The sequence below is a fragment of the Gymnoscopelus microlampas genome (assembly GCF_963454915.1).
Source record: "Gymnoscopelus microlampas genome assembly, chromosome: 12".
NCBI classification, from domain to species: domain Eukaryota; kingdom Metazoa; phylum Chordata; class Actinopteri; order Myctophiformes; family Myctophidae; genus Gymnoscopelus; species Gymnoscopelus microlampas.
The window spans coordinates 12933090-12960820 of NC_139949.1; the positions used below are offsets into that span (position 1 = coordinate 12933090).

The 27731-nt window shown below is 40.7% G+C and overlaps 1 protein-coding gene across 1 annotated transcript; it reads right to left on the bottom strand.

The window, feature by feature from the left end:
- Positions 1 to 4: 4 nt before the first annotated feature.
- LOC311057214 (V-set and immunoglobulin domain-containing protein 1-like) lies at positions 5 to 20570 on the bottom strand (the record flags this gene model as incomplete). The annotated part of the gene is made up of 6 exons (XM_084074163.1): positions 5 to 461; positions 895 to 1039; positions 1608 to 1724; positions 2442 to 2597; positions 7444 to 7651; positions 20526 to 20570. The coding sequence occupies 6 exons, from the start codon at positions 20568 to 20570 to the stop codon at positions 365 to 367; spliced, it is 768 nt and encodes a 255-aa protein (XP_083930289.1). The 3' UTR covers positions 5 to 364.
- Positions 20571 to 27731: the final 7161 nt, after the last annotated feature.

Sequence of the window (27731 nt, forward strand, 5' to 3'; positions counted from 1 at the left end):
GAGTCAACAGTTAATATTTTAAATGTCACACTGAATTTGTAATAACGAAGACTGTTATGATTACCTTTGAATCCTGTTCTTGCGTCCATATTATTGTAGTGTTTGATTTTATATTCACAAAGATTTAAAGTAAAAAAAAAATGAAACAAACATTTCTCAATTGTACTAAAAAAACACAAACAAAAGTAAAAAAATGAGAAGATTGATTCAGAACACTAAATGTAGTACAAATGCAGTCTCAAAGGGGGCATACAGACATACGGCACTCAACGGACTCATTTGGACTATAGCACAAACCAAGGGACATCTGGAGCGAGTCCCAATGTCAGCCCTGTTTAAAAACGCCTTTCTGATGGCACTGTTTTCAAGCTTGTGCCTCATCTTCCTCAGCATGTTGGTGCCTGGTCACAGTTGCCATGGGAACCCCATCTGAGGTAGGTGGGGCCTGGTGAGTGCTCCTCCTGGTGGAGAGAAAGGGGAATGATATTGCAGCCTTGCCCACTGTATAGGTGTTCAAAAGTCAAATTCAGGCACATTAAAAAAAGACTTATTTTATGCAAGAGTATCATTGATCAGACACCAAACCTATAACTATTCTACAATGATAATGTATTTTATTCCAAATTCAAGCACATTGTTGACCTTTTAGATTGACCAAACCGCCATCAAATCAATGTTTTTCGGCTAGATTTGTCTAATCAATCTGCACTTTAAAATGAATTAAGATGCAAAGATAGCTTGACCCAAAGAAAAAAAACTGTGTTGGATTGTCTGCGTGAGTTGTAGTTAAATTGCCGGACCACCGGTATGGTCCCTTTTTTAACATTCAATGATTCCCACCACCTGCATGACACTTCATTATGCGAGTTAACAAAAAGGTGAACATGATCTCACTTCATCTCGCTGGCCTCCTGCGCTTTGACTGCGCTGTATTTGTGCTTCTTAATTTTGTGTGCGATGAACCAGACAACTAGGATGATCAGCGCACATCCGAGCAGCGCGCCTATCACCGCCCCAGTGATCAGCCCGTCTCCTGCTTCTGTAAATTGACAAGTTGTTAAGCCAATGAATAGAATCATTAACCCCCCATTACGAATAACGAATCTGTCATTTTTTAAATTTCTTTGGCTATTCAAAAATAGCAGGTATACAAGCAAGCTCATAGCGCTATGAGCTTGTAGATCTGCTATTTTGAAAAAGAAAACGTTAAAATGTTATATCTTTGAATATATATATATTTTTAAAGCGAACATTTGTAACTCAAATCTTTGCTTCTGCTGGGATTTTCCCAAATGTCTTCTAAACCGTTTTTAAAAAAAAACGTATTTGGCCGTGGACCCCCCCATCTCAAAATATTTTGTTCCAGGGACCCCCAGAAGTTGTTAAAAAATGTTTGCTTTAAAAAATATATGTTCAAAGATTTGCACACTATTTTTAAAAAATAGCAGATTTACAAGCTCATAGCGAGGCACTCGGTGCCGCGCTATGAGCTTGTATATCTGCTGTTTTTGAATAGCCAAAGAAAGACACAGATGCGTTCCCGGTCTTAAAGGGTTAAATAACGTAGATTTATTGTATAGAGAAAAGCGGTTAATGTGACCCCGTACCTGGAGTGAGTTCCACACTGCAGATGTTGAATCCCGCGACATTGGAAGCGTTGCACTGATACTCTCCAAACTGAAACTGCGATATGTTTGTGAACTGCAGTACTCCAGTTGTAGTAGCTAAAGAAAAGAATATTTAGAGAACACACAAAGTGCATAGTATACAGTGAGTGTTCAGTCACAGACTAATCGCTAATTCCTTCCCAGTGCACACTTCTATTTAGTACACACACACACACACACACACACACACACACACACACACACACACACACACACACACACACACACACACACACACACACACCAGTGGTGGAAAGTAACTAAGTACATTTACTCAAGTGCTGTACTTAAGTACAATTTTAAAGTAATTTTACTGGAGTATTTCCAATTTTCAGTACTTTTACTTCTACTCCACTATTTCTCAGGCAAATATTATACCTTTACTCCACTACAATTATTTGAAAACTTGAGTTACTAGTTACTTTGTAGATTTTGATTATTATTACAAAAACATACATTACACTTCAGCCCTATGTACATTTCGCCATTTGAACCCGACGCATTGTGAGCTTGTAGATCTGCTATTTTCAAAATATTTTTATACATGTTTTACATTTGAAAACTTGAAATGGGACATTCTGCATAATGAGTAGCCTACTTTCTGTACTTTAAGTACATTTTGATACCAATACTTTTGTACTTTTATTCAACTAAATTTAGAATTCCGGACTTTTACTTGTAAGAGTATTTCTACATTGCAGTATTCATACTTTTACTGAAGTAAAACATTTGAGTACTTTCTTTCCACCACTCACAAACACATAGACTACTTACTGACACCCGTCACCGGCATCCTCGTCTTCTGCTGGTCCAGTCTGATCCAGGTGTATGTCGGGTTGGGGTATCCAATTTCACTGTGGCACTTGAGGGTGACCCGGTGTCCGGACTCCACGTCACCGTGGACGGCACAGTAGGGAACAGACGGCTTCTCTGAAAAAACGGGGAGAGGTGATGATTAATGAACGTGCCAAAAAGAATTACCTTTTAAGTAATTACACACCCTTCAGGAGAGAGGAGAAATTCTGTCAAAAAAAAACAGGTCCAGGCACTCAAGGTGGATTTTGTAGGTAAAAGCCCAAATTATATTTGGGCTACAGACACTAATGTCTGTCCAAATATAATAAAGGCCTTTTACCTACAAAATACAACTTTTTAGTGCCGTTTTTACATAATTTTTCCTCTCTCCTGAACATTATTCCCTTCCATGAGCACCGGTGGTCTGAGGGATACCAGTAAGCGCTCCTGTAACTTCTTTTTTCCTTTATCTCGTTGGGGAAGCCTCAGGTCTCATTTTACTGCCAAGGAAATGGCAGATCTACAAGCTCATGACACGTTGTGAGCTTGTAGATCTGCTGTTTTTGGCACGTGGCACTGTCGTACAACGGAAGGACAAATAGGCTCTATGTACAGCAGCCATATTGGACAGAAATTGGGCCCCTTCCTTGCTTCCTTCACAGGTGTTACCAATGACAGTAATGAAGGCTGTGTTCCATTTAGTGTAGCACAGTGGTTCTCAAACTTTTTAATTTCAAGGACCCCCATAACTCTGAGAGTGTACAAATGGAACCAAATGGACCCTCCCGGGTCCATTTGGTTCCATTTGTACACTCTCAGAGTTACACCCTCTCAAGGAACCATGAGGGTCCCTGGACCACACTTTGAGACCCACTAGTATTTCTAGTGAGCCAACATGCACAACATCAGCACCCTGACTCTGTCTGACCAGAATGGAACAGAGCCTTCATTAGTATCACATTGGTAACACCTGTGAAGGAAGTCAGAAGAGGCCCAATTTTTCTCCAATATGGCTGCTGTGCATAGAGCCTATTAAGCACGAGTATGAGATGGATTTAGCATGTTGACACTGCTGTGTCTGGCATAACGTTTTGTTTTCTCAGAATTACAGGCAAAACAGAGTATTATGGTGATAGGGTCTGTTATGCAGTAGCCTTGGAAACCCATGCCTTTTTTTAGTTATGCAGTGGTGGAAGAAGTACTCAATATCCCAAAAGTAGCAATATCACGAGAGAGAGTACTGACATGTAGGCCTACAATGTATTGACATCAAAACTTAAAGTACCAAAGTAAAAGTATGCTCACATTTTATTTGTTAAAATGTTTTCAACAATTATAGCGTATTTACAAACGCGTTGTGACCTTGTAGTTCGGTTAATTTTGAATAGACGAAATATAAAATAGGGCTTAATTCAGGGGTGAGCAGGATATTTTTCCAGGGGTGCCATACTGACTTCGATAAAGTGGGTGAAGGGCCAAACATTGGACTATTGGATTGGAACTTCCAACGCATGGTGCTGAATTATGTTAAAACTGCATGAATGTGTTAGACACGACTACACTTTACAATAGGCTTTCTTTTTTTCCCTTTTTTACAGCTGTACTGTATCGCTCACATTATCAAACACATTGCATTATGTAAATATGGACTTAAGGCAGACTGTTTCTCTGTCACATTATCAGTGGTGGCAAAAGTACTCAAATGTATCAATACTGCAATATAGAAGTACTCTGTTACAAGTACAATTCCGGAATAAAAAATGTACTTGAGTAAAAGTACAAGTATTGGTATCAAAGTGTACCAAAAGTAAAAGTACTAAAATGTTTGAAAATAGCCGATCTACAAGCTCACAACGTGTCGCCATGCGACGCGTTGTGAGCTTGTAGATCGGCTATTTTCAAATAGCCTCGGTACAAAACAGGGCTGAAGTGGTTAATGTATGTTTTATAATGTAATAATTGATATCTGCAAAGTAGCTAGTAACTCATGTTTTCAAATAATTGTAGTGGAGTAAATGTACAATATTTGCCTCTGAGATGTAGTGGAGTAGAAGTAAATGTATTGGAAATAGGAATTACTCAAGGAAAGTCAAAAGTACCTGAACATTGTACTTAAGTACAGTACTTGAGTAAATGTACTTAGTTACTTTACACCACTGCACATTATAAACATTTAACATTTGAGTACATCTGCACACAGCCCCCGGGGGGCCGTATGTTGCCCTACTGTATGTGTGGCTTAATTGGTTAGTAATAATCTAAATGTGCAAAGTTACCACTGTCAAATAAGTGTAGTGGAGTAAAAAGCACAATATTTGTCTCTGAGATGCAGTGGAGGAGAGGCATAAAGTGTCGGGGAAAAAAACGTCCACTCCATACGGTAGTCGAGTAAAGTAAAAGTACCTCAAAATGTGTACTTGAGCACGTAGCGGTACTTGAGTAAAGGTGCTTAGTTACTTTCCGTCGCTGCTGTTATGTATTTTGTATGCCGTGTCAGGGTTCACAGTCACACTTTAATTTCGTCGCTGTGGGGCGGAAACCTCGTATTTCCATTTCGACTTTGTACGTTTCCTTTTTTCCCCCCCGTTAATTAATGCCCTACTTCATCATAAAAGAGCGTTGCGCGAAATGAGCGAACATAGCAGATCTACCAGCTCACAGCCGTCACAATGCGACGCGTTGTGAGCTTGTAGATCGGCTATTTCCACTGTTTTAAAGCGTTTTAAAAATAATAACGAGAAAATAAAAGGAACGCTTTTTTTTGGACTTACGGGGTTTCCACGCGACAGAGACGATTTACAACACTGACAATAGGGAGGCCGCCGCTGCCGCCGCTGCTACCGCTGCCGCTGCTGCTGTTACCATGGAAACTAACCATGGATACCGAGGCCCTGCGAAGGTTGTCGTGGTAACTCGGTGAATGAGAGAGGACGCAGGCGGAATGTGATTCACTCATCACACAGGGCCCTAATGAATGTGTTTATGGTCTGTGACAATGGCAAACGTAGGGCATGGCGAAAAACATATCCTATACTGTACACAGCATTCTTCTTCATCCTCTTAATCTTTGTTGTAATTCTGGATCACTTGCACAATCTCGGCTTTGCGCTCATTCTCAGCACGTTGTTTCAAGTTCTCCTCGCGCCTTCCCCTCTTGTCCGTCTTCTCTTTGGCTTGGTCTTCTTTAAGCTGCAGAGCAAACCTTTTCACCAGGTGAAAAAGGTTTTGCTGCCGTCGTTTTGCTGCCATCTTCTTTTCCCCAAGAAGTACGCAACAATGGCTTATCTTGAACCATTGCAGAGAACCTTTGTTTATTGCGGTCCTTCCACACCCGTCCATTCAACCATGGTGGTCCAGGGGCTACCACTGGGTGGGTGGGCCGTGACGATATTATTATTGCAAGTGGGCCCCCCAAATAATTGGGCGAAACACCCAAGATTTTATTGATAATTTCACGGTAATATAAAAAAAAATGTATGTGAACATTTTAAATGTCATGGTGGCTCTTTGTTTAAAACCTTCAACAACCAAAAAAATGTGTTCATTGTGTATACACTTCAAGGTGTACATAGGTGGTAGGTGGTAGGTGGTCGGGCATCATGAACAGAGCTACAAGCTCACGCAACACGTCGTTCGTGTTGTGAATCGCGGCGCGTTGTATGCTTGCTGTAAGAGCTGCTGTTTTCACTATTTTAGAAATATTATTGAAGTGATAAGTGAAAGTGGTTGTGTGTCTTTGGGTCGTATGCATATTTAACCAATGACAATTGCTGTGACTAAACAACATACATTGGATCCTTTCGGAAGTCAGGTTCTGTTTTCCATTTCCTGAAAAGTAGTAGTTTTGGACAGACGTACAAGGTTCCTGCCCAACAGAACATACAGTATGCTGTGTATAATAATAATACAAATAATTATTAATATTATTAATATTAAATTTTTGCTGCTACAATGTCCAAGGAGTCAGAACAAAATAATTATACTTAATTATAATAATTAATTTATGTACACAAGATGTAAGAAACGTTGGACCTTGAAAAAAGAAGATGACACAGGCAGACAGGTTGGATAGTGCATACAAGGACATTGTCAGTCTCCTGCATTGACCTGACCTAGATTCCAGCAGACAGAACTGGTCCTCCAGTTACTCAACATCTGCCTTGTTGTCAAGCCAGTTTTATCATTTGGTTGAATAACTGACCTTAGCATTCCGACAGAAAGCAGCCAGGGGCAATTCGGACGAGAGGCTGCTGTAACAGATGCAACGTCCACTGCTGTGTGAGTGATTCTAGGGGCTAGCAACAGTTAATACAACAAATTGGTTTGATTGATTTTGAAATAATAATCGGCAATTGATTTGCCCGAAAAGAATCGAACACTATAAAAGATGTTTAGCTTACTTCCATTTTGTTCTTTTGAAGTGTGTGTGTGTGTGTGTGTGTGTGTGTGTGTGTGTGTGTGTGTGTGTGTGTGTGTGTGTGTGTGTGTGTGTGTGTGTGTGTGTGTGTGTGTGTGTGTGTGTGTGTGTGTGTGTGTGTGTGAATTGAATTGAATTGTGTGTGTGTGTGTGTGTGTGTGTGTGTGTGTGACAAGTATATTTTCTCTATAAAGTTGAAGTTGTGGGTGTGTCTGTAAGGCTGGATTATTTGTGGCAATATTTATGGAGGCCAGAATCGGGTGTATTTGTCATTGTCACATAACAGGTTTACAAGCATAAAGGAATGGGTGGAATACATTTTTTTCATGCACGCTGCATCATCATGCAGTATTCCATGAGAAGAGAGAGGCTATGAGCCTGGATTTAGAAAAGTAGCAGCAGGTACACTGTTCTTCAGGTGCTGTTTCAGAGACCAGTTTGTGCAGCATGGAAAGGTAAAACTTCCCACATGTTTCACATGGTTAAAAACTACCCCGGGGGGGGGGGGGGGGGGGGGGATTCAAATCCTTCTGGTCTCTGCCTTTGAAAGTTAGCAAAACTTACCGAGAACATTCACAATGATGTTGGCCTCAGACTGTCCATCGACATCAGGAAAGTTGTGGACCTCGCAGCTGTACACCCCTGCATCTGACAGTTGCATGTTGTCTATCCTTATTGAGGCAACATGGGTGGTGTTGGGAGCAGTCGGGGGATGAAGCCTGCCATCGTAGCCTTTTCCAATGACATCCTGTCCTGACTGATAGTAATAGACCTGGAAGTGAAAAGCAAAGCCTTTTAGTAGAGAAACTCAGAGCAACTTACAAATGTCTATCAACCAAATGACTATCGACGATCCCAGTCCCGTGCTATTAATGCGAGGCAATATTTAAAACCAGGCTTCACTGCAGTTGAGGTTGTGGTGTATAAAGTAGCATATTTGAGTTTTCAGTTGGTTTTGCACCATAACCCAATTTTGGTATTCAGCTTTGGGTCTATTTAAAACAAGTACACTGCAAAATCTACACACATATCTGTGTTGTCACTATTGTTGTATCCTACTGACTGTGAGGAGCCCACACCAGGAGGACTACTCCTCCCGCCCAACACACCCTACTGACAGGTGCCGCCCCAGCTTGTAGCTGTACGTGCAATGACCAATATCACCCTCCCCGCCCGGCTTCCCTCCCCTGAACACGGGCCAATTGTGTTCACATAGACGCCCGACAAAGCTAGATGCACCTCGGTGGATTTGAACCCACAACCTCCATGGTGGTGGGCAGGAACTTATACCACTGTGCCACCAAGCTATTTTTTTAAACATTTTGAACAATCTAAATTGTATATGTTTTAACACATTTTCTCTTATGGGATACAATCTTTTCAGGTTGGGGGTCTGTGGCCAAATATCATTTTGGGGGTACTTGGCAAGTTGGCATGAAAATACGGGACACCAGTAACAAATATTAAGCTTGTGTAGATGAAAGAGCTGTGTGGATTTATCTCAAATCTGAATTGCAGCCATTGTTGTTTTACCAGGGTGTGTCTCCAAACTGGCGCTCAAGAGCAACCGCCATGATTAGAACTGAACCGCCTTTTTTTTCCTCCGCTCTTTTGTAAATGCTAAATGACTTGGTTGATAAACATTTCTCCGATGCAATATGTAAATTACATGAAATGTTATATTTAGAATTTCCCCACATTCACATTAAGTTCTCTTATGCGATTGTGCTGAGTAGGTGTAAATTCACAATTGAGTAGAAATTTTGCATTTTACATTTAGTTTAAGATGTAGAGTAGACAGTAGACTGTCAATCATTGTCAACACTTATGTTGGTGGGGTATTATATAACAAAATTCCAAGCCACATCAAATTATTATTTACTTTACACAGAACCTTGTTTGATCATACACTAAATAGTACGTCATCAAGGCAGCACCTATTGCTGTAACTTGGACAAAAAAGTGCGATTACAAGTCTTAACATAAAGCGAAATAATAAAGATGGTTGAAAGATGGTCAACATTGCGAAGGACACTTATGGCCGATTTATACTCAGGTGTGTTGTAGATTGAACTTGTAGATCTGCTACTTTCGGTCCGCAATGACGTACAACAGAGCATAAGTTTGGCATTACAAATGGAGAGCAGATTTAACCCATTAAGACCTGGAACGCATCTGTGTCACTTTAGATTTCTTTGGCTATTCAAAAATAGCAGATATGCAAGCTCATAGCGCGGCACCGAGTGCCGCGCTATGAGCTTGTAGATCTGCTATTTTTGAAAAATCTTGAAAAAAAATGTTTGTATTTTTTTCAAAAAACTTAGGATTTAGAAATGTTTTAAGAATCGCCTCAGGTCTTAATGGGGAAATAGCATATGAATAGCATATTTACCTGTTCGGGATTCAAGGATGACTTTCCGACAAAATTCCATTGGATGATGAGTTGTTTGGTGTCTGCAGTGGTAGTACATGTACACGGGATAAGGACACTTTCACCTTTAGTTACATTGACCATCTTCTGAGGGGCCCTCACTGAGATGAGTTCAACAGCACCTAGAAAACAAAACCAGTCCAGTTTTACCCCCAGAACCTTTGTTAGACTTAAGATAGCTTAAACCCCATAACCAGGACAAAGCTTGCTAATAGCACCATGGGTTTAAAAGCTTAACTTCTCTTAAAAAAAAGTGCACTTTACTTAAAACATTGAAGCAGAATACTCACCCATCATGCTTATTAGCACCATTACACTCAATGTGGAAAACATCTTCAACAAAATGTCGTTTGGGAGGGTAGCACTAAGGGATATTTTCCTAAATGGTCTTAGCTCTGCCCAGCCGTAGTTGTTTCTGAGTCTCTCCTGTGATTAGAACGTAATGGGAGGATGATAACGTTACAGCTGAATAGGAAAGGTTACCCAGTGGTAGGTAGCGGACTGGTTGATACTGTGCATGAAGATAACACTGTTTGCATATCAATGTTTGTGAGACTGGGTGTGTGAATGCCACGATATTTTTCATACTTTTTTTTCCCCTCCCCGCAAATGAGAAGTGAGCTGACAAACCTATTGTATTGTAGTTTTGCAGTAACCTTACAGTACCTTCTAATGTTAGTTGTTTTACAGTAAAATAGCTTTACTGCAAGTGCATTTTACAGTACAACAGCTTTACAGTAAGTTAAGTTTACGGTAAAACAGAGTGTTTTTTTTTACAGTATAACTGCTTTACAATAAATCTGGTTTATAATATCTGTTGTGTTTTTTGGTCCAAAGCTGTAAATGAAATGCAAATGAACACATTTTTAAGCTATTACATTTAATAAATTACGTATTAATCCAAGTACAGTGCATAAAACAGGTATTTATTGTGAAAATATTTGTCACGATGAGCTTGTAGATCGTCCACTTTCGGAGCGGGGCACCGCCGTGACGTCAAAGTCTAAATCAGGCTTTAACGGTTCATTCATCGTTCAGTACTTTGGCGGTACTTTAGCCGTTACTCATCTCTCTCTCGCTCTCTGCGCCCGCCCGCCAACCCCCCACGTTCATGCCTTGTAAGTCGTTCTGGGTCAGGGCCCCTGGCAAGAAGAATTAATGTAATTTAATCTCCACCTGGCCTTTTTATCACATTGCCTAGAGAGGAAAAGTGTGAGCCAGAACACTGCAATACTCAGCTTATCTGTGGGGAGTTCACTCCCTGGGTGCTGCTCACTTATTAAAGGCAGTTTCACCTTTGTCACATTGGCTCACAGGAGCGGTGTGCTTTTTGCCTTGCAGTACAATGCTGATGGAGAGACAATGAGTCATGCGTGATTAATTGAGTATATAATTACCAGAAGTTGGCACAAGTAATTAATGAGGTGGTGGAATGTTGATGAGCAGCGACTGATGGTCTTGACTTCGGGATCCAGCCCAGGGATCATAATGAGGAATCTGGTGGGAGGACAAGTGAAGGAGCTGCACAAACAAAGCTCATTAAGTACAAACCCTTTGATAGGTTCAAATGTCAGGCTGTCTAATGTCTGAAAAAAAGCATTTTGGTAACATTTTCTATGAAGCCAAAGTCTGTTAAGCATTTTAAACTTATAATGCAGAATATCTGCTTATATAACACTATTATTAGTTATAAGCACTATAGAAAGTGTTACCAGAGTTTTGTCTTGTTTGTTTGTATTTAAGGGAAGTGTGCAACTGCTCTGCTATTAATGTTTACCTCTTGACTGAGAGGACTGAAAGGAGGAACATTTTTGTCAGCAGAACCGTTGAACACGTCAGAAGAGGAAATTAACGTTTTTAAATCTTATCACTTACAGTAACACTATAACAGTGTGACTCACAGCCACACAAATGACCGCATGAAAGTAAACAGTAGTGGTCAGTGAAAGGCCCACATTCTAGATTCAACTCCTTGAACTGACATTTCAAATTTAAAAGGAAACAAAACAAAAGATATAGAACAGTGTTTCCCTATTACTATATAATGTATTTGGTGTTTAGTCTTTTGGGATTTGTTTTTCTCTTTTGTGTTTTTGTTCTTATTGTATTGTTATGTTGGGCTATGTTGTGCCCTCTGTCCTGTCGTACTCGTTGTGGATTGTCTACTTTCTTTTTTGTCTAATCAAAATATTGAAACAGAACAGTGTTTCCCAAACGGGGTAGAGGACCTATTTTTATGGGTTGCGTGGAAATATAGCTTTATCTTTTGTTTCCTAAATAAATTTAAATTATTCATTTTTGAAAAGATTTTCTAAAATTGCCCCAAAAAGTCACTATTTTTCATAAATCAAAAACTTTTTTTCTAAATTAGAACTTTTAAGAAGTAGTGAAATATATCTAGCTTGTTGATCTGCTATTTTCACTAGTTTGGGTCCCAGTCAAATTTCTCTTCTGGGTCTCTAGCTAAAAGGTTTGGGAACAACTTCTAGATGATAAGCTAGTTATAGCACTCAAGAAACATAAAAACAATGACCTCAGAGATACCAGCGCTTTATATTCAAGCAGGTATACGGTCATTGACTCTTGTTGCAGGCTGCATGTTTTGATGATATTAGTGATAATAGTGAGTAGGGTCCTATAGGAGATCATATTAAGGTTGTAACTGGTCAAAATAGGCTCTATGCACAGCAGCCATATTGTAAGACATTCACAGGTGTTACCAATGATACTAATGAAATGAAGGCTCTGTTCCATTGTCAAGGTGTGTCTAAAATGTGGGTCCAGGCCTCCCTCATGGCTCCTTACGGGTGTGTAACTCTGAGAGTGTACAAATGGACCCATTAAGAGTCCATTTGGTTCCATTTGTACACTCAGAGTTGTGGGGGTCGTGAAAATTGAAAAATCTGAGAACCACTGTGCTACACTAAATGGAACAGAGCCTTCAGTAGGCTATCATTACACACCTGTGAAGGAAGTGATAATAAGGCTGATGGTTCCTAACGTTTTTCAGCTAGATTCTTAGTTCTTAGTCAGAAAAGATCACAACTGTTTATCTTAAGAGTACTTGATGGTTTTCCCCATCACTTGGGACACTAGCAGAATGCAGTTAACTACTAGCAGAGGCACTAGCAGTATAGTTTGAGGTTGACGGCACTTGATTCGTAGGCCCCGGCCTTCACTTCAGCTGCGAATGCAGCCGTTTATCAAGCAACAACAGAGCTGCAAGTTCAGAAGCCTACCAACAGATGGCAGGCTTGACCGCTAAATGTTAAGTGCGTGCCTGTGTGCGTGACCGTGTGCATGTGTTTGTGGTTGGAGGGGATTGCAGGGAGTTGGAGGCAGCCGATGACAACACAGACAAGAGCTCCTCACGCCTCAGTCCTCGCCCTCCTCCTCCTCCTCCTCATCTTTCCCCGGCAGCCTATGAAAAATAGGCCAGACATTTAGCATGACTTCACACACTGTCCCTACAGCCACAGAACGTACCACTCTTCAAAAAAAAGCAAGGGATGGGGTGCACGCTGCCAAAAATAAGAATAATGCAACCGCAAGCAGTGAGAGTGAGACTGGATTCTCTGACCCTGCAGAGAGAGGGAGAAAAAAAAGGTCATTCGTGACCCATGCAAGCCTCCCACTGCCTCGCAAAAAAAAAAAAACACATATACAGTGTGACACTGATCTATCATCTTACATTGGCGTCAAGTGTAACGTGTAAACCACTGCGTTCACAAGGACTGGCGTAGCGAAAATAACACGGGCATAAGCAGTGGTGTTAAAGTATCTAAGTACATTTACTCAAGTACTGTACTTTAGTACTTTTACTTTACTGGAGTATTTCCAATTGTCTATACTTTTACTTCTATTCCACTATATCTCAGAGGCAAATATTGTACTTTTACTCCACTACAATTATTTTTGAAAACTTTAGTTACTTTCAGATATCACTTATTACATTATAAAACATACATTAACCACTTTAGTCCTATTTTATAACTAGGCTATTTGAAAATAGCCGATCTACAAGCTCACATCGCGACGCGTTGTGAGCTTGTAGATCTGCTATTTTCAAACACTTCAGTACTTTTCCTTTTGGTACTTTAAGTACATATTGATGCCAATACTTTTGTACTTTTACTCAAGTAAATTTAGAATTCCGGACTTTTACTTGTAACAGAGTACTTCTACATTGCATTATTGATACTTTTACTTAAGTAAAACATTTGAGTACTCTTTCCACCACTGGGCATAAGCAGTGATACAGCCGTTAGGAGGTTGTTTTGTCATCTCTGATACTATTGAAGGGTGTCCTGTTGACCACATCAACCCTGGCATCCCTATTCTGGGGGGGGGGGGGGGGGGAGGACATTAGGCAAAAGTGTGCAGATCTGCAAGCTCACCACGTGACACAATCATAGACTGTATAAATGAATGGACAATGCCACTCCCCTGCTTTCTACAGAACGAAAATGAAGCCGATAGTTCAGTAACATGCATTCCTCCATCGTTAATATATACAGTTGGCCACGCCGGAACTCAAACGCTATTGGTTGAGACCAGACACGTGACCAGTGAACCGGAAAACAACCCCCAAAAATGCTATTGGTTGGGTAGCTTGTCAATCAAGAGCGGGGGCGGGGAATGAATGCTATTGGTTGTGTAGGTTGTCAATCAAATCATCCCGCCCCTCCTGGAGCATAGCCTACTTTATCGTCAATTTTAGAATAAATGGGACCATAATTTAGCAAAACGCATATCATGATGATTGAAAGGAGACTTTAAACTAGCGACTGGAAGCATATAGAATTTATGACAATTTTTATTACGGTAAGAAAATCTAGTCTAAAGTTTGTCAAAAACCCATTCACGTTAAAATAAATTCTTTCTGACACTTCAGGTCGGCTTAGGGTAAAACAGTGCCTCACTCTGGCCATTCATAAGCTTCCGTGTTGGCCTCATCGTAAATATCCAAGCCTTGCCCCTTGGACACAATGCAGCGCATTATGAGCTTATGGATCTGCTGTTTTTGGCGAAGAGATTTGGAGTGGAGAGTAAACATAGAGCGGACCTGGGGTGACCTACTACTGCGTAGGCCTATGCACGCTGGGCAAAGACCTTTGGCGGAAGTACCGCCCAAGGAAATGACGTCGACGCTTTACAAATCTGTTTACATTCTCCGTGAATGAAACGAGTGTTACGATTGGTCGGAAAAATATAGTTTCCGGGGGAAATGCGTACGGCGGAAGTCCCGCCCCCTATAGACACTCTGCATTGGGTCGTGACCAAGCTTTTCTCTTCGCAGATGAGTAAGGCTGGAAACGAGGCCAAGGCCTATGTGGCTTACATGGTTAAACAGAGAGGGAGTTTAATTCAAAACCTGAAACTAAAATTATTAAAGAATTTTCTCGGTCAAATTTTGCACAGAAGGTGCTGGAGAGTATAGGGTGCAATAATCAAACTAATTGATTTAATCTCCTCCGCTGTGAATTCTACCAAACCATTCACAGGCACTGTTTGGAATCCCATGTTTGATACGTTGAGCTCCTTCTGCACCCCTGGCATTTGTCATTGCCCTGAGTTTATCCAACCGCGGGCAGGCACGCCAGCCCCCAAGCCTTGACAACGGTTCATTGCCGTCCCCCGAGGTTGGACAAGAAGGGCAATGACGAATGCTGAGTGATAATTAGTTTTTCACATACCCATTGCCTTATTCATTCACATAGACAAAATGGAATTTGATCAACACACTAAGTTATCCCATTAAGACTGGAACGCATCTGTGTCACTTTTTTGATTTGAGCTAAAAAGCATTATTTTACACTTTGGCTATTCAAAAATAGCAGATATACAAGCTCATAGCGCGGCACCGAGTGCCGCGCTATGAGCTTGTATATCTGCTATTTTTGAAAAATTGAGAAAATGTGTGCAAATTAATATATTTATATTCTTTTAAAGCGAACATTTTAAACTCAAATCTTTGCTTCTGGGGGGTCCCTGAAACAACATATTTTGAGATGGGGGTCCGCGGCCAAATACATATCATTTTGGGGGTCCTTGACATGACAAAGTTTGAGCACCACTGACATAGAAACGTACGTTTTTCAGAAAACTGTTAGGATTTAGAAGACATTAATAAGAATCAGCCTCAGATCTTAATGGGTTAAAAGATTAATATTACTTTCAGCAAGGAGCTCCCTAATGAAATGGTATAGTGATAGTCTATCGTCTGCGATTTTCCAACAGTCTGGAAAGAGTTGGCTCAGAACGTGGAAGTTGCTCCCCCGCTGGTAGAAAGCCTTTCTGTGAACTGTCAGAGTTCACTGTTTTTCACTCCGCGTTCTAGTTCCTTTGCATCCAGATAAACTCCTGTCTCCTCAGCCATGAATTCTACCGACTCTCCCGGATCAAATGTGTTTAGGTGGCAGAGGTTCGTCCATGTTTGACATGGCAAGTCCCTTAAGCAGGGAGATCGCTTGCAGTGGCAGTTCAGAGTGCAGTGGAACTTTAGCTCTGCCTGCTGATTGGTCAGCTGCTGTATAACCGTTTGGGAAGATATAGGACAGCTGACCAATAAGCACATGAAGCTTATCACCCTCTCATGTCCTTGTATCACTTCCCTCACCCAGGGGCAAATAAAGGCTGGGTATGTGATGAATTAGGCTATTGTAACATTTCGGTTGCGTCTGGCATACTTTTCTACAATAACCTTTGCCCTCTGTCCTCCATTTGTCACGCCGTGGCTATGTTTCACTAGATCTGAGAGTAGTTCTGAGAGTTGAGCCCGATTTATACTTTGTTCTGTTGCACGATTGGGTCGTGCTCCGGGAATACCCGATCTACGGCTATTTCCGGCTCACAACACCGTCGTAAGATGGAGCATAAATTAAAGGAATAGTTCACCCAAAAAATGACTTATTTTCTATCAATTACACACCCCATGAAGCATTGAATTCATGGAGATGTTTTAGTTTTTGTCGCATTCCTAAGCCAATAGGAATGGATTACCGGCGGAAAGATGCTAATGTGTCGGGTAGGAGACTCAAAGGAGTTTCTTTGAGTCTCCTACCGGAAATACACCCGTTCATCAAGTTATTGGCTCAGGAATGTGACAAAAACTAAAACATCTCCATGAATTCAATGCTTCATGGGGTGTGTAATTGATATAGAAAACAAGTCATTTTTTGGGTGAACTACCCCTTTAAGCATCGGAATGGGGGTGGTGAGATGGGACGATGGGGGATGCAGCGGTTCAGCAATGGTCACATTGTATAAAAGAGCTTTGTGTTAATATTTTATCAGACACATTATGTTTCCACTCTTCTTCATCTCCTCCTGCCCCCCCCCCCCCCCCCCACACACACACACACACACACACACACACACACACACACACACACACACACACACACACACACACACACACACACACCATACAAGAGCCCTTGAAGATTGAAAATAGATAGAAGCAAAAGACAGCAGTCTGCAACTGAAACACTGGTTCTGTGTGGACAAAATAGTTGTGGAAAGATTCTCTCATACATGGGGAAGCCCTGTAGAAGACATTCAAAAACATCAAGTTCATAACAGTTATTAAATACCTGATCTTAACGTAAAGTAATTGCTAGCTCCTGTCTGATATAAGTGTTGGACACTAACTAAGTACATTTAGCACTGACAAACATTTCTAGGAAGGGTCTCTTGCGACCCATGCAAACTTACAGAAATACATTATGAACTAACCACAGAAGCCCTATATCAAAAACTATTTTTGCAAATTAAAGATTTCCTTTAACGTTATACATTTTCATTACAGCAATGCGTTGATAACATTGACTTTGTAATTTGCACTTTTGAATACTTGAGTATATCGGAGTATATACTTTGTCCACCGCTGACAGCGGATATGGCTTCTCCAGTTATCCAGGATGAAACTGTTGTGTTGAGATGTTCAAGAACATCACAGGATATTGTTAGAATGATCTGAAGAAATGCATGGCCATAACAAAAGTGTAAAATAATGCTTTTTTTTAGCTCAAATCAAAAAGTGACACGGATGCATTCCAGGTCTTAATGGGTTAAATATTAATTGTTTATGGATTTACATTGCAACAAGTATTAGCTCTCATCTGTTCAGAGAGAATGCAGAGCTGTGGTTAGCAGTTGGAAAATGAAAAAAAAAACAACCTCTGTGGCAGAAAGTAGAGAAAAAGAAAGGAAAAACAAGCCAGGAAGCTGAACCAACTAATGCTTTTTGACCAATTTCTTATTTATTTATTTATTCTCCATAGAGGAGCAGCCATCAATATCTGACCCATGTTAATGCACCCGTTCAATATTTGATGGTTTTTATATGTGAGTGCTGACAATGGAACACGGAAATGGAGGGCACATTTCAACCGAGCTACTGCACTAGCGCCGCATCCATCTTCTTCTCAACAGAACTATGCACTCCAATCCAGTGAGTGCCTTCCCATGGTAAGAAGCAGGGAAGAGCAGTGATGGAAGCCCCCGCCAATAAGAGGCGCGTATGTCAGTGTTTAGACTTATTTCACTAAACACAACAGTTAAAAGATCGATGGCCGACAGTGCAGAGGGGGGTATACAATCACTCCTGCAAACTTTAGATGTCAATCTTAGCCAATCAGGATGGAATACAAAAAAATCAAACCGATCCGTCTTGCTCACATGACTATAGAGATCATGTGTACCGATTTGAGTGACATTTTGATTGAATCTGAAGGAGTAATATAAAAGGCATTGAGGCATTTTGTTGAAAACGGAGCACTCTTGCAAACTTAGGAAGCCGAAAGACGCGTTTCGTTTAATGACTGTGTACCGTTTTGTGTGATGTTTGGACAAAATCAGTAGGAGTACATAAAAAATTGTTTTGCAAATAGCGGCCTCCTGGTGGCGTTATAACAGGCCGATGTGAAAAATGCAGGACAAAGGTTTTTCCTTGGCCTCTAGGGAGTGTGCATACAAACTTTTACACAGATTGGTGCAGTTATAGGTAAAAACGCAAATCGGCCTGTTATAGCACCACCATGAAGCTGATTAAAAAAAAATCAAGTGGCATTTCTTCCTCGGCCAAGTGGGAATGTGTGTCCAAAATTGCATGGAAATTGCATGCTGTGTTCATGATTTGAGGCATTTTGTTCAAAACGGAGCACTCTTGCAAACTTAGGAAGCCGAAAGACGCGTTTTGTTTAATGACCGTGTACCGTTTTGCGTGATGTTTGGACAAAATCAGTAGGAGTACTGTAAAAAAAAATGTTTTTCAAATATCGGCCTCCTGGTGGCGTTATAACAGGCCGATGTGAAACATTTGGGGCAGAGGTTATGCTCTGGCATCCAGGGAGTGTGTGTGCACAGTTTCGCTGCCATCAAGCCAATGGTGCCCGAGATTAGCTGTTCACAGACGGACGGGGTGCAAAACGTAGTCTCGGCCATGCTTTTCGGCCTAGCGGAGACAATAAACGGGGGAAAAACACATATAGGGTGCAACATATAGACACATTGCCTAGTGGAAACAGCAACTCTCAGTCTGAATCATCGAACGCCAAGGAGTACAAGTGAGTTTTCAAACGTGATTTAAACACGGGCAGGGTTTGACTAAATCAATTAGTTGATTAATCACTGTATTAAGCCCTGTATTATTATGTTACTTTGTTGTACAATCGTGGCAGGAAATCTGATCTATAAGCTCACAACACGTAGCATTGCATTGTGAGCTTGTTGCTGTTATTTTCAATTAACAAAAAAAAAATTGTTCATAAATCATAATCGAGGCAAACGTTTGAAATAATCATGATATTGATTTGAAGTCATGTCGCCCAGCCTTACGTCAACCTAAACTTTTCTTTCTAAGAAGTTGAAGTTCAGTTGTGATGTAAGCAGTTGTAATGAATCTGCTCTGATGAAGGCTCATAGCCGAAACACATTTATTGTGTGTGTATGCCAAAAAAAAAAAAAAGGAAATGTGAGTACTTTGTCCTCCATTGATTTGAAACGTTGGATGTGAGTACTTTGTCCTCCATTGATTTGAAATGTTGGATGTGGGTCCTGGGATTTTTTCCAATTCCTACTTTTGGTGTGTATACTGGATTTTGGGTCTAGCACTCCACTGAGAAAACCCATTGTTGATGTGCAACCTCTTTTTCTTGTTGTAATGAATACTTTGATACCTTTAGATTACATGACTTAAAAACACTGGACAGGTTAATTATATACTTCAATCATCTTGAGGTCAATACACTCATTAGCATAGCCAAGAGTGGTGGAGCCTACCTGCAGCGATTGAGAGCAAAATGAACAGAAATCAATGTTTTACCCATTAGGATAATACATTCTATGCATCATGTTGGCTCCACAAGGGGAGTAAATAGGGAGAGATTTATTACTGAATCGGTGCATGTTATGCCTAATTTATGGACCACCATATGACCGTGCCACCTACCGAAAATAGCCGATCCACAAGCTCACAACACGTTACGGGTGAGCTTGTGGATTGTCCATTTTTGGCGAGTGACGCCGTTGTTCGATGAAGTATGAATTGGGCTTCAGGGTGACTCCAAGGGGGTTGGGTTGGGTGCAGGCATAGGCCAACTACAGTACACGCCACAGCTTACTGACTGCCATCTACTAATACCAATAATCTGCTCCAACACACTCTAATGCAGTGGTTCCCAAACGTTTTAGCTCCAGACCCAAAAGAGAAATTTGATGTCTCGCCGTGACCCAAACTAGTGAAAATATCTACAAGCTCACAATGTGTCGCATCGCAACGTTTTTACAATTAGGAAATGCCTCCGATTTTTTATTTTATTAACCCATTGAAAATCTTTTTAAATCATTTATTTTTATTTTTTAAAGGAAACCAAATAAGGGCATATTTACTCGCAACCCATAAAAATGGGTCCGCAACCCAAATACAGTATAGGTCCCAAACCACTGTTTGGGAAACACTGTTCTAGAGGGAAGGAAGGCATGCAGGCATGTCACATCATTTATGAAAGCACTTACTGGATGAATGCAAACATTTTGTACCATGGCTGGCCCCAGTGGGAAACAAACCTCCATCTCTGGCAGTGTTCGCACCTGTTGAGCTACACTGGTTTCTTAGCTGCAAGACTCGGGGTAGGTGAGGCATACTGTATGAAAGGAAGGCGCTTAAAGGATCATACGGGTGGTCATGTTAAGTCCATTTCCTACCACTCACGGTGTACGTGACATTACTGCCGACCACTTTCCACAGCAAAACCATCGTTTCTTTTGGTCTTTGAGGAAGCCAGTATTTTTCATTGATTTCAGTAGCTTACAATATGAAAAACACTTTGCAGAGAATTGAAACTTCCTTGAGCTATTTAACACGCACCATTATCATTCTTTTTTTCAACATTGTTATCGTTGCATTTTAATACATTTTAAAATACAAATGTTCTGGCTAGAGAAATCCAGCGAGTAGGAACTAAGCCACTAATCAAACGTATCATTTAACCACTTTCAACCTGCGGCGTCCCTATTTTGGGTATGTCCTTAAGGTAGGGTAAGGGATAATGTTTGGGATTTTTTTTTGATATCCTACTATAATTCTAGTAACCTCTGTCTGTAGTGGTGAGTAGGTGAGTACGTGAGTACGTGAGTGAAGCTACCCGGTTCTCCTCAGTGGCTGGACCAATTGCTCTGATTTTGCACACAGCCATTGACCATTACCATCTGAACTTAACTGTGAAGCCCGTTTTTCAATTTCATCAAATCTCAGCTTCTTATTAGCGTTTTTGTGTCAAACACTGTCGCCATGGTTACGGGGCTGCCCAGCTATGGGACGAACTGCCTCCCGTGTTGCCAGATCATGTGCGCATATCCCCCCACGGATGCGTCCACCGGGTATGGTCTAGTAGTAATAATTGCTACAGAGCGTTTGTTTGATCACAGGGGTCTCTCCAGCTCTTTAGTAAACAGAATATAGTACATTTTCAGGTAGGAGACAACATTTAAGCAAATCAGGAGAGAGCACTGAAAATGCATTTTCTGTTTAATAAAGAGCTGGAGAGACATGGGAGTCTCCTTTTACTGAACAAACACTCTATAGCTAGCCTGGGTGCCAGCCTGCTTCGCTACGTTCGGCGGATTTTTTTTTTCTCTCTGCGCTTCTCAGTCTGGAATGCCCCCGATGCTCCCGATCAAAACGATCACACCGTTTTTTTTGTCCCGCCCCGCACCACAGACCAATCAGAAGCCACGGTAGGTTTCGAACCTTGGCTGCTGTGTCCCGCCTCCTGGAGATAGGAGGCATTCCAGACTGAGAAGCGCAGAGAGAAAAAAAAATCCGCCGAACGTAGCGAAGCAGGCTGGCACCCAGGCTACTCTATAGCAATGAGTAGGCCTACTATCAGAATATAGAGATATTTAACGCTTATTTTAACCAAAGTAAATCACTTACCCTACCTTTATTTGCTAGAGAAAATATTTATTTATGGACAAAATTCAAACGTCCGTTACTCTACATTTTTGTTAAGTCAGAGAGTAACACAGACAGTTCAGGTCCGTTCAGTAGTGTTCTTTTATCACAGAAGCATTATTATACACTCCAGGCAATATTATTGGCCGGAACAAGGTTGCGTGCTGGCGTCATCAGCAGGTACCACCCCCCTGTGTGCTTTATAAGCACTGATGAGTGCCAGGCGTGTTATTCAAACTTCCCTTCTCTTAATCACAGAGCATACTCTCACCTTATCTCTCAGATCATAGTTTAACAGCTCGACTTGAGTGTGCAGTGGTGGAAAGTAACTAAGTACATTTACTTAAGTACTTATTTTGAGGTATTTGTACTTTACTTGAGTATTTCCAATTTTCAATACTTTTACTTCTACTCCACTACATCTCAGAGGCAAATATTGTACTTTTACTCCGCCACAATTATTTGAAAACTGTAGTTACTTGTTACTTTGCAGATATAAATGATTACATTACATTAACCACTTTAGCCCTATTTTATACCTAGGCTATTTGAAAATAGCCGATCTACAAGCTCACAACGCGACGCGTTGTGAGCTTGTAGATCTGCTATTTTCAAACATTTCAGTACTTTTACTTTTGGTACTTTACGTACATTTTGTTACCAATACTTTTGTACTTTTACTCAAGTCAATTTAGAATTCCGGACATTTACTTGTAACAGAGTACTTCTACTTTGCAGTATTGATACTTTTACTTAAAGTAAAACATTTGTGTACTTTTTCCACCACTGCAAGTGTCAGATCTTGGACTCATTCCACTAGAGGAACATCTACTTCCTGGGCCCTGTTTAAAGGGCTTTCTATTCAGGATATTTGTGCCGCGGCAAGTTGGGCTTCTCCCTCAACTTTTGCCAGGTTCTATAGGCTAGGCTTGACTGCACCGCCTCTGGCACACGCAGTCCTTAGTGCGAACTCCAGATAAAAGGGGCGATGACGTTCCCCCTTGAGGCTGTCAAGGGACTTCGAGATAAGTAGTCTGGGCAATACGGGAGTTTATAAAGTCTCCCATAAGCGAATATTGAGCGAGTAATGTGGTAAAAGAATGTTAGGTTACGAACGTGACCCCTGTTCTTTGAATATTACGAAAAAAACGCCCTCCTTGCCTGATTGGCGAGAAGGGAATTGCTTATCTTGAATAACGCGGGGGGTGTGGTACTTGCTGACGACGCCAGCACGCAACCTTGTTCCAGCCAATAATATTGCCTGGAATGTATAATAATTCTTCTGTAATCACGCCAGGGGGCGCTCTCCCATAAGCGAATATTGAGCGAGTAATATTCAAAGAACAGGGGTTACGTTCGTAACCTAACGCTTTAATGACTTCTGACGAAAACGTAAACAATCATATAATAACCTCGCTCTCTAAACATTTAAGCGAAATCTGCCTCTGTTCCTGTACGATATACGGCCAAAGTTGTGAATAGATAATGATGTGTTTAGACTGATGTTGTGGCTGAACAGCAAGACTGGGAAAGCTTGTATGCCCCGTGCAAGTTGAGCACCTCGGATGTTTATTCATCTCACTATAATAGGGCATAGCAGTGGCGGCCATTTTCTGGTTCCACTCCAAAAAAAGCCAATGCATTTTTCCCATAGATATATCCAAAAATATTTATATCAATTATTTTAAGCCTAGAAACAAGCCATCCAGGGTCCTGGTGAATCATGACCACAAAACATTTTATTCTGTCAAAAAAAAAAAAAAAAAAAATGAGAACGGCAAAACAAAGGGTATTTATTAAATATAGTATTGCATATAATTAAATATTTTTTTAAAAATCACAGAATCTCTGGGAAAAATTGATGGACTATTTTAAGTGGAACCAGAATATGGCCGCCACACTGCTATGCCCTATACCAGACGCTGAAGATTGGTAGACTTCAAGAGTTTCGGTTAGGCTATTATACAGGGTTCTGTCAGCAGGGTCAGCTGGCCGTTTAGCTGTAGATCATAGCACAATATGTTTCTTAACTGCTGAGTGGACTGTTTCATGCCAGAAGGGTTGTCGTCCCATTAATCTTCAGTTGTCAGTACAATGCAGTTTCTGAACTGCTGAGCTGGTCGTTTAAGCCTCCAGGATAACCCGTCCGATTACGCATGATCTTGCTGCATTTGGTGTGCAAATTATTGGTTGAGATATTGCACTCTGAGTTTAAAGTGTAGGCGCAGCATCAGTATCATGCACTGGACACTTATTGGAGCTGAGAGCAGGGATCAAGCTAAGTAACAACATTTTACATTTTCCAGAAGACCCATTCAGGCTGGCTGGGTCTGCAACTCTGCATTCGACCTTTTTTTCCAACCATAAAACCCTAATGTTTCCACATGCAATACCAGGTCCACCCAAAGGTCCAAAGTTTCAGGACACCAGTAAAAAAAATCATTTTCTAATTCATTTGAAAATCTTTGATTAGAATTTATATTTGAGAACATTTAACTTAAAATATATATTTATTTATTTCCTTTTAGTTTTTAGCGGCAACCACGTCTAGTAGTCATGCTGCTGGTCGGTCAGTTGATGTCTTTGTCCAAAACTTCCAAAAAGTGCAAACGCAGAACTGGTCACATCTCATCACAGATTATGTGCTTGTTTTCTGGTGCATTAGTTCTCAAAGTGGGGACCGGGGACCCCCAGGGGTCCTAGGGGAGGTCCCAGGGGGTCCCCAGCAAAATGTGTTAATATAGCATCACAATCATTTTCACCATTTTAACCTTTTATACTTTGGCTATTCAAAAATAACAAATCTACAAACTCATTATGAGCTTGTAGATCTGCCATTTTTGAAAAATCTTGAAGATTCGTGCAAATCTCTGAAAGTATTTATTTTAAAGAATCAGAAATCTTTCCTTCTGGGAGTCCTAGGCACAACATATTTTCAGATGGGGGTCCGCGGCCAAATATATATCAATTTGGGGGTCCCTGACATGAAAAAGTCAGATAAGCACTGGACTGGAGTGTGGGGTTTACGTCAGAAATTTGTGAAATAAAGTCTTGGCCTTCAGAATGTGTAAATGTCTCACCATGTAAGCAGTCATACTGCACACTTTTGAAGCTTGTATACTGTAGCCAAACATAGGCACTGAGAATGATTTGAGGGAAGTCACACATGGTCAGACCCGTTGTCTTACATCGTCAGTTCCAACAGCAGATGGTCTGAATCACAAATCAGCATGTCAGGCGTTTTGTCACAGAAATACTCAGGTAAGCCTCTGATTGGCTAGGCTGTAGTGGAGGTCTGTGGTTGGTCCGATGGAGTTGTGACTGTTGTGTGTGTGATTGGTCAATCCACAGACATATTATGTCTGTCGTACATTCGTTTTTGTCTTGTCCTTAAGGTCTTTTCAATTGTAGTGCCACAGACGTTAGATATCTATCTATCTAATCGTCTGGCTACTGAGAGACTTGTTGAAGGAAATGTGGTTTTGAAAGTAAATTAGTTTGTCAACAGCATTCCCCCTCCCCTGGTTGATGGAACCATACGCTTAGGCTATAACATGAAGACAACTTATTCATTCCAGAAGCTTGGCACAGGTCCAATTCTTCTGCAGCTTCTTAACATCATAAACTTTGAGACTATTCCCCAAAACAAGGTTCTAGACAGTCAATGTGATATTGACATGCATTGTTGAATATGGTATTTGTTGTTCACAAATAATATTCACATCTTTAGAAAGCAAGCACATTCAGAAAACATGTTTTTCAGTGAACATTGCACTATTTCAGTAGCCTGGTAACCCCCCCCACCCTTCCGGAAATCTCTTTTGCATTTGATTTCAGGAATTGGGTCTGGCCTTAGGGCTTATCTATGGACTCGCCTAGCGTCCTCGCTCATTGCTCTGTGATTGACAGCGGAGGTTGGCCAGTCAGGTGGAACCCGAGTTAACCCGAGTGCAGCCGACAAAAATAGAACGGGCCGCCATTGAAATTCTGTCCGCTGTTTTGGTTTTAAAACTTAAAAACGCTCTCAAACTTCTTTTTTGAGGCACGGAATTTACTTTTAAGATATTGTTCGGAGAGAATTTAGTTGTTTGACTTCATATATGTGGTCAATTAATCATGACTGAGCCTATTTAAAAATACAAATTCAGAGAACTGTCAGGGGCGGGCAGTGACACGCATGCATCCGAATAAAGCCACCTATTTTCGGCTCTTTCAAAAGTTCCCCTGTGTCACGCTGTCTGGTGGTCGGGGAAACAAACTGCTGATTGGCTGAAGGGGAATGAAATGCTGATTGGCTGAAGGGGTTGTCAGTCAACAGTATTACTCCCGCCCAGCTCCAGCCCACAGACAAAAAGCCAAGCAAGCCCCCATGCCAGACTCACTTCTGATATCAAATGGAAATGAGATATCCGGAGGGAGGGTTTTACCAGGCTACTATTTCAGTACAGCAGCAGAATAATACCAACAGATGCCTTAAGCTTCATTCGTACTTTTGTGTTCATGTTCTGGTATTTGGTAATGTATAGATTTCATTGTAGAGTTTGATATACCTTGCCCCTGGGGCAAATATTACACTTGTCAGCAGGAGTCACTTTGCGTCTTTATTCAGGAAATAGGGTACGAAAGGAGGTATATTTTCATAAACGCGCAATGTTTTGTAATCAAATTAAAAGAAGACACTCTTGTTTGTACTTACATTTTCGTTTGTCGGACTGTTCTCAAATCCAACAGTCCTTATCAAAAGCAAGACACAACCTAGAGGCGAGACGCTCTGGCAATGTGGAATTGTAATGGGAAATACCTGACTTGATCTTCTTAGTTTGCAACATAGGATGCTATTTACCTTTTGGGGACTAATATGTAAAAAAGTATAATAAATGTTTAAATGAAATGGTGTGGTATATTAGTCCACAAAGGGCAAATGAAAAGACATCAGCATTCTTTACTGTATAAGCCTTTATTTTGTAAAAAGTCTGTTGTTTGAATGATAACCCTTTTTATACCACATACTTGAACACCTTGTATTTGTAAAAAAAAACTAAACAAAAAAGAAAGGAAAAAAACATTTTTGTTCAAACACCTAAAAAAGCTGATTGACACAATAACATTAATTTGCACCGACAAAAAAAATACAACTTCATACTACACAAATGTCGATTTCATGAGTACTGATGATACTCCAAATGAAATCAAACAGCTTATTAAACAACTGAATCAAATAAGCACCCGATGTGAACAAAACGGTTACAGTACAAAAAAAACAAATGCATTTTTTCTTCCAGTGCCTGTATGTCAGATGGATTACATTTCCTTCTCATGATAAAACTACAGCAGTAATAATAAGAACAATTCGTAACAAATGCAACAAATACATCAAATTTAGAAATGAATATATAAATGAATAAAGTAACTTCATAATTCATATTGGAAAAATAAAATGGGTTGATACTCTTGTTTTTTTCTACGCTTTTTTTTTTTTTTTTTTGCCAATTCCTTAAATATCAAATAATATTCTCATTGACTGGTTTAGCGAGCATTATTCTCCCTGTTTGAAGGCTCTTTAAGAGGGAGGTATGCTGTATATTATACCCATGTACAGGGAACTGGGAATCAGCACAGCGTTTCACTGTTATCGTGTGGTATGCGACAACACAGACCCTAACCACCTTAACCAGAGGCAACTTTATTAAAGAGTAAAATGCAGGAAACCCCCACTCAATGTGCTATCTAATGGCTTACGTTCAGATGCTACTGGTGAAGCCCGATTTATGCATCGTCATACAAACGTAGCCAATCTACAAGCTTAACGATGTGTTACATCGCGATCCACTGTGAGCTTTCAGAGCTGTCGTTTCCATCATATCATGTGACATCGTCGTATGACGGAGCATAAATTAAGCAGGAGCATCCTTTACATTACACACATTTTTTTTTTGTAGTTGAAGGGCGACTGATGTTGATGCT